This window comes from Nematolebias whitei, chromosome 9 (assembly GCF_014905685.2).
Source record: "Nematolebias whitei isolate Nwh7 chromosome 9, NemWhi1, whole genome shotgun sequence".
In the NCBI taxonomy this organism is placed as follows: Eukaryota; Metazoa; Chordata; class Actinopteri; order Cyprinodontiformes; family Rivulidae; genus Nematolebias; species Nematolebias whitei.
Genome location: NC_056506.1, coordinates 23,485,297 through 23,493,878, shown reverse-complemented (window position 1 = coordinate 23,493,878; position 8,582 = coordinate 23,485,297). Strand labels below are relative to the sequence as shown.

Below are 8,582 nucleotides of genomic sequence, written 5' to 3'. Positions count from 1 at the left end.
TAATTTAAAGTACCAACTTCTTTTAAAATGGCTGCCACTGCTAATCAACTTTAGCAAATACAAAAATGGCTGCAACGCAGTCAGTTTTTCAGGCACTGAGCTAAAGTTTGGTGTGATAGTAACTGAGAAGTATCCTCAGCTCATAAGTAAATAAGAGGTAATTCTGGTTAAATCATTTTGATTCACTCTGGACTTCAAACTAGTTCCAGGCAGAACAAAAACATGGCTCAAATGTGAATAAATGTGGATTTTTCTCTCCTTCTCTCCCTCCCTCTCTCTATCTATATTACTTGTTCTACAACTATCAAGTTGTTTTTGTGCGAAGCAGTTTGTGTGTTTTTCGTGGCTACATTTTGCAGCTACAGTACATGTACATCCTTTTTTCTACACTTCTTGTGGAAGCATCGTTTTCTGAATCTACAAACTTTCTGCCCCCAGACAGATTGACAGCCCCTATCATGTACAGTGTAATTTCTAATCAGACTCTGTCTCTTCACCAGTGTCTTCAAACTGATCAAAAAGCCTCTCCAAGCTCAAAGCTCCTCCACAGTAACTGAAAACATGTCATTACAGACACACCACATCTTTACATTCCCTGCGCACTACTTTTGGTAATGCATCTGAGGCAGAGGGATGTCTCCCAACCATTTACAGCACTTCTCTGCACTGAGTGATAATGAGAGGAATTTTACACAATGGATCCACTTTTCTCTTCAGAGTCAGCAGGGAAAAATAGTGGCAACGAGAGAATGAGAAAAAAAGGGTATTGGGTAAAAATAGGGGATAATACAAGGCAAAAAAATAATAAAAAAACGGGAGGGGAGGGAATGACTGAGGAAGCAAAAAAAAAAGAATGATTGCTATTGACTAGATGAGAAAGGATGCATCATTTAATAATTGTAAATCCCACAAAGATGAGGTGTAATAGGACTTTCTTTCCTCCCACTGCTACATCAGTAATTTATCTCTCTCTCTCTTTCCATCCATTTTCTACCTCTCTCTTTCGCTCTGTCACCCATCAATCTTTTTCCAATTACCTGCTCTGTCTATCCACAAATCCATCATAATCATTTCCATGGTAACGGGTTGCATCCTCCATTGGTTGTGGCCTATTGTTAAACATAATTGCACACTAAACAGCAGTCTTTAGTAGGAGAAAAGGCTTACAAAGAAAAGTGAGGATTTAGATATTGTCTCGACAACTACATGTCTCTCTCTCACATCTCTAAAGAGCCGACGTCAGAGCAGATTTGGAGCCTTAACTCAACTTTGACATTCATTCATCAGATGTTTTTTTTAACCATTATGTCCGTGATGGTTTCGCTGATGAAACACCTTTGTGGCTCTTGAGTGGTCTGTTCTTTTGGAAATAAAGGAATAGATTGGTTTATCCAAAGTTAGTATAGATTGCATTGATTTATTTGTTAGGATTCCACAGAAATCAGCAGTCTCAATTTCTTAAGGATGTTTTTTTTTAATTTATTAATTCATAATTGCAAGTTTCCATCCATCCATCATCTGCTTCTTGCTCTGAAATCAGGTTGCGGGGGCAGCAGCTTGAACATCTCTTTTTCCACAGTCACCTCTTCTAGTTCGTCTGGGAGGACTCCAAGGCGTTCCCAGGCCAACCGATAGTCTCTCCAGCGTGCCCTGGGTCTTCCCCAAGTCCTCTTCCTCTTTGGACATGCAGCACCTCCCTAGGGAGGCATCCAGGGAACGTCCTTACCAGATGCTCTAACCACCTTAACTGGCTCCTCTCGATGTGGAGGAGCAGCGGCTCCACTCAGAGTCTTTCCCAGATAACTGAACTTCTCGCCTTATCTCTAAGGGTAATCGGTGGATAAATCTCATTTCGACCACGTGTATCCGCGATCTTGTTCTTTTGGTCACCCAGAGTTTGTGACCATCGGTGAGGACAGGAACGTAGGCCGACCAGTAAACAGGGAGCTTCACCTTACAGCTCAGCTCCCGCTTCACCACAACGGATCGGCACAGAGTCTGCGATACAGCAGACACTGCACTGATCCACCTGCTGATTTCCTGCTCCATTCTTCCCTCACTTGTGAACAAAACCCCGAGATACTTGAACTCCTCCACTTGAGGCAGAACCTCATTCCCAACCCAGAGAGGGCAATCCACCCTCTTAATTGTAAGTTTAAGATTGCATATTCTGACTGCCTCATGTTTATGGAATCACTTTTTCTATTCCCCCCCCCTCCCCACCACCACACATAAAGCCTCACCAAATTTTACACACGCCACAGAATCATTCCCTTTTTCCCATACTGTAAACTGATATGCCACACTAACAAATATTTCTTACATATGATTAAAACAAACTAAAATTTTGAGTCAATGTATGTGAATAGCCAACGGACCTTATACAACACATAAATGACTGTAACTATTCAATTTACAGATATTTAAATAAAATAGGGTGTTTTAGTATCTGTGAATTGTTCTCATCACAATTTTTAGCTCAACACATTGTGTAACATCTTCACTTGGAGTCAACCCTGTTTGTGTGTTTGTTAGCTAAATATCTCATGAACCACTGAATAGATCTCAATGAAACCTAGAAAGTACTTATTTACTGTACTTCTACAACTGATGCGCTTTTGGAGTCAATCCAAACAAAGAATGTCACCCCAGATAACAATTTTTAGGACTATACCGTTGTGAATTTTGCAGAACTTGAGCTAAAATTTGGTGTAGTTGACAAACATTCACAACACACACTCCAAGTATTTGCAGATCATCACATGAGATATAGCAAATTGTATAAAATTGAGCATAATCATATTCTTGAGGCTTGATCAAAATATTTCCAACTTCAAACATGCCAACATAAAACTACTTTGAAATGGGGTGGGCGATTTGCATTCCTTCAGGGAATGCTATAGGCCTTTAATTAGCTTGAACATCTTTAACATTTGTGTGTAGCCCTGGGTAAAAAGGCAGCAGCTCCATTCTGATACAAAAGAAGAAGCTGCAGTCTGAGCATTACCAAACCCTCTGTGTCCTGCTGTGCTGAAGAGAACTGCATTCTGCAGCCACTCACATGAACGTGTATTTGCTGACCTGCAGTAATTGATATTTATAAAGCACATAATGGTGTGAATTGAATCAGCAAAACAAAAAGTCAATTGTTAGGATGATTAACTCTGTCACAAGTTTTCCAAATACTCTATCTGGCGTCTGTACTCATCCCTTTAGGCCCTGTTTACACAGACATGACCGGGGGGACGGGACGTAGGTTTTTTCAGATGTTGATTCCAGGTAAAAAAAAATCTGCGTTGACACGGAGCAGATTCTGTGCTTACTTGCCCCCGGAGAGCTCCCCTCGAATCTGCTGTAGTTGCCATGCCAGGTCATTTGTTGGCAACGTGAATTTGAATTTTGTACATTCACCTAAAGTGCATGCACGCTACCTGCTTTCAAACCCCAAAATACACTACGACAAAGACTGGTACATCCTAAGGATCCAGTCCCCCGGCACAAACAGAGTAATGTTGTGTATGCTGTTCAGTGTCAGGAGGGTGATCAGTCTTACATTGGGGAAACTAAACAGCCACTGGCCAAAAGGATGGCCCAGCACAGAAGATCAACATCATCAGGCCAGGATTCTGCGGTCTACACTCATCTCCAGGCCAGCGGTCACTCTTTCAGGGATGAAGATGTTCACATCCTGGACAGAGAGGAACGATGGTTTGAGAGAGGAGTAAAGGAGGCCATCTTTGTGAAAATAAATTGCCCATCATTAAACGGGGGTGGAGGCCTCCAGGTTCAACAGTCCCCCTCTTACAATGCTGTGATTGCTAGTATCACTCAACCATCAGGGTGCTAACGATCAGTTGTTAGGCTGATGGTCCTTTTAACATGTGAACAGCTAGTTCTGGACATCAACAACAAATTGGTTTATCCACTGTGAGAAGGTGCTATTTATAAGACTAAGTGTGTAGCAGCGCCTCAGACTGAAGAAGTGTTTTGGATAAAAGACGAAAAGTTTCAACAAAGAAGAATCTGTCCAGAGGACCTGACTCAACCTTGTTAGAAACACAAGAGCATCTCTGCATATAAATGTTCTATTTGGCTTGTAACTGGTAGGCCTTTACTTAGCACCCTGTTTTATTTTGTTTTTAGTATTCTTCAAGCAGTCATTATTGTGAGCAATAGGTAATGTTGGGGCACATGAGAGCAGATCTTGGAGCGCGACATGCTGATTGGACTCTGAAAAGGTTTGTTTTTGTGTTGGTTAGAGTCAAGCATCTCTCTCAACCTCCCCTCAGTCCAGCAAGCTCCAATTCTCTCTCTTTGCTTTGAACTGGTACTGTCTGTCTGCTGAGAAGCATAAAGACACACATATATAGGCAAGTAGACAGGAAGCCAGGACTCTGGCATTCCAAAATAAAAGAGGACTGTTGGTTTTGTGCCAACAGAAATACTTCCATCTCAAGCATGAATGTTACTATTTATTGTATCCTGAAGTATTCAGGAGACATTAGGGCTTTATCTGTGCATCATCACTATAGATAGTCTGTTTTCAAAATAGGTGTCATTCTCTGTCAATCCTAATAGAAGTTAAACCATTTTGTTGTTCAAATTTTGGATTGCAAGGAACAAGGAAAAGAGACGAGATTGAGAAAGAAAGATTGAAAGAATGGATGTAGAACTAAATGAATAATCTGAAATCTACATTCATTGTAACTTTACAACCGGTCTACATGAGTGATGAAAATGCAACTTGTATTTTTTCAGTTTTGTGTCATATATAATTTCACAGTGTGACATGGTTACATTGTAAACACATGTACATTTATGTTCATTTTTAAACTATGGCAAAGCTAATACATTTAAAATGATTAGGACTCTTATTAGGAGTCTTGAGTAAAATGTAAACTGTAAACGTTTTAGATTTTACCCTGCAAAAAAATTCAGGATGACAGAGTAGTATAGTAAAGGTAAAAAAAAAGTTGTCAGCAACATTGATAAAATGCCTGCCTAACAGACAAACGTATCTGAGAAGTTATTACAAGAATAAATAAATGGAAATGACATTACGAATAAAAAAAATCTTTGTTCATTTTATGTTTGGTCCAGAGCCTAGTGTTCTGTAAACTATAATAAAATAAATAAAAACAGGTTTCATTGAACCTTTATGCATACAGTTTCGTCTCATTGAGTCACATAGACTCATTTTCAGGTTAGACTTAAAAGGTTAATGTAACCCTTGGTTGACCGGTCATAATTTATTGATCGCTCTGAATATTAAATTAATAAATGCAACTTGATCAATAAAAAAAAAAAAAACAACGTTGGGTCTAATGAAATACATTTTATTTTAGCAGTCTCCTTTAAGAAGTTCAGTGCAGCACTCAGACGACAATAGTGCACTAACTCACATTTAATCTTTAAGGTCTAAATCATGTAATTTTCTAATAGAATGACGCTTCATGTCTATTACTTTTGTTTGTGGTGTTTTATTTTGAAAGTCTAAGCCGGAAGTCTCGTTGCTTGTTGTGACGCTGCACGCGCAGTATGTGTGGCTTCCTGCTGTCGCTCCGTGTCCGCTCGCGCTCCGACTCTTCAGTGTTGATCGGATCGCCATGGCGGAAGGACGCAGAGAGCAGCCGCCTCATCCCCTCCTGTCCTCACCACCGGCCAGCAAGCGACCGTGCCTTCGCCCGGCACCTCGAGGTCCCGGTCCAGGGCCCAGCCACGGCAGCGGGTTGCCCGGCTCTCGGTACCGTTCCCCGGAGTCTCTTTTGGACTGCGCGGCTAAGGCAGTGGCGGAAAAGTGGGCCTTTGAAAGAGTCGAGGAGCGCTTCGAGCGGATTCCGGAGCCCGTCCAGCGCCGTATCGTGTACTGGTCGTTCCCCCGCAACGAAAAGGAGATATGCATGTACTCTTCCTTTCAGTGCCGGATCAGCGGAGAGGAGGGTCCGTCCGCGGCTGCCAGTGGGACTGGGGGCACGGTGTCCGGATCTAACACCGCTAGTGGCGGCGGAGGATCTACTTCTGGTACCTCGGCGACGGTGGGGGCAGCCGGAGCCATGGGAACGGGAGACGGACTGCCTTTCCGCCGGGGAATCAAACTACTAGAAACCGGCTGTGTGGAAAACGTTTTACAAGTCGGTAAGTGGCGTATTTCTCTTTTTTTCTTTTGACTGAAGTGAACACCGCGTGGACCGTTTCCGAGTCCCCGCCGCTGTCGGATCTGCTCTCGGGGATGATTGATGGAAGTTTTCCTGCTATCGCGGAAAGTACACAAAGCGCCTCACTTTGATCGAAATTAAAGCCAGACGCGGTTCTCTTTGTATCTTTAGTCGAGCAGACTGACGAGGCGACGTTTGTGTCGGATTTAAAAGTTGAATTTATCCCGTTTTTCACGGAAAAAGGAAGCCAGACTGCTGCTGCTAGCTTAGCTGCTGTTTAAAAATTAAAGGGCTTCCTCTGGCGGACTGGTGCGTTTGTGGGTCTTTTAATGAATTTACTCGCGTTCCGGGGTTTTATTTATTTGTCTTTTTGTTTGTTTCGGTAATCAGCTGCACTTTTCTTCCCCTCCGGAGCTCCTTGGGCCGGAGCTGTCTGGAGCCGCCGTACACCCTCCCCCCCCCCCCCCCCCGGCTTTGCGTCCGGGGGAGGCGGGGAGGAAGACGGCTGACAGACGCTGGTACAAAAGGAATCAAACGCACCCGTCGGGCTTTTATTTTGTTAGAGATTTTCCACTTAGATGCATCTTTGCTGTTGTTCTTGAACTCAGCTTCGACTGAGAGAAAACGGAGGGCAGTTAATGGGCGTCTTTATGATAAAACTGTTAATCTGCTAAATAAATCTCTACCCCCCGCAGCTTTTTTTGTTTGCTTGCTTGTTTGTTTGTTTGTTTGTTTGTTTGCTGCTGCAGGTCCAAACGGACAAAGAGCGAGTCGTCTCCTGGATGAGGGATGCTCATCGCCGGGAGGCATCATGTTGTTTTTGTTTATAATTATAAAGTAATAATATTCCTTTTAATTGGGTCAGTTTTCCGAGTGGCTTGCAACACAAAAGGTTTCCAGTTGAAATGATCGATAAGTGTCTTGCATTTCCATCGCTGCAAGAGAGAGAGAGAGGCTGCTTTCAAACAAAGGGCCATTCCGCAAAGCTCCATCTCCTGTCTCTTTTTTTTCTGGAGCTCATTCTCCCCCCTCTGTGCTTTGCCACGACTACAAACTGAACTAACATCAGGAAAACCAGTGAAATCCAAGAGTTGACCCCCCCCCAAAAAAAAGCGTCTTTATGGTGGCCAAGAAGAGTTTCTTCTGAACATATGGTGTTAGAGCCACTGGAGCTTCTCTGGGGTTTCATGTTGCTCTCATGTATCAGGGAGAGAGAGAGGGGGGGCAGCTCCAAACTGTCCATGACTGCTGTATCTAATTGCATCATATAGATGGACCCACCCCCACAGTAAAAGGAAATCCAAGACCTCAGAGAATGAGTTTATATTTGCTCTGGGACGTATTTCTTACAATCCAGCTTGGATACGATTTACAAGTTTGTCTGTTTGATTTGAGCTTTTGTTTATTGGCTGACCCCAGGCCTGATGACTTCATGTTTTTGTAATTACCAAGATGAGTAAAAGGTGTATTAAACATTCTACCTATGCATGTATAACCTGTATTTTGAATCGAAGCAGTTCTATTTAACTGGAGCGGAAAAAAAAAAAAAAAGATCCTACAAGTCAAGTCAGATTTATTTATAGAGCACATTTAAAACAGAAACTGTTACCAAAGTGCTTAACAAAAATATCACATCAACAGATAAAAAGTAGCAAGATATATTTACAGCACATGGAATAAAAATATAAAACCAAAAACAATTAGAAACAATGAAATACTAAATCAGATCACGTTGTGTCAAAAGTCAAGGAAATAAAAACAAAAAGCATAAACTCAGTCAGAAACAATGAAATACTAAATCAGATCAGATGACCTTGTGTTAAATAGGAATAATAACAAAAGCATAAACAGAATCAGCATCAATGAAAAACCAGATCTAAAGCTGATCACCCTGTGTTAAATGTCAATGAGTATAGGTGCGTTTTTAGGAGAGATTTAAAGGCAGAGACTGAGGTGGCCTGTCGAATGTTGATGGGCAGATTGTTCCAGAGTTTAGGGCCCACGACTGAGAACGCTCGATCTCCTCTGAGCTTCAGCCTGGTTTTTGGTATGGCCAAAAGCAGCTGGTCTGATGATCTCAAAGCCCGAGAAGGAGTATAAGGATGAAGAAGGTCGGAGAGGTATGATGGTGCAAGGCCATTAATGCACTTGAATGTCAGCAGGAGAATTTTAAAATCAACTCTGACACGCACAGGAAGCCAGTGAAGGGAGGACAGAACTGGAGTAATGTGCTCAAACCTGTGAGTTCCTGTTAAAAGCTGAGCTGCAGCATTTTGTACGAGCTGGAGACGTGAGAGTGAAGCCTGACTAACCCCAACATAAAGTGAGTTACAGTAGTCCAGCCGGGAAGTAATAAATGCATGGACTAGTTTTTCAAGGTCAGATCTGGACAGAACGGACTTAAGCTTTGCTATCTGCCTTAACTGA

General features: G+C 42.3%; 1 protein-coding gene across 1 annotated transcript in view; it reads left to right on the top strand.

Moving 5' to 3' along the window:
• The first annotated feature begins 5,606 nt into the window (after positions 1–5,606).
• The window catches only part of zswim5 (zinc finger, SWIM-type containing 5), an 81,503-nt gene continuing 78,527 nt past the window's right edge, over positions 5,607–8,582 (top strand). Inside the window, exon 1 of the mRNA XM_037682129.1 lies at positions 5,607–6,135. Coding sequence (XP_037538057.1) covers positions 5,607–6,135 — 529 coding nt within the window. The remainder of the gene's footprint in view (positions 6,136–8,582) is intronic.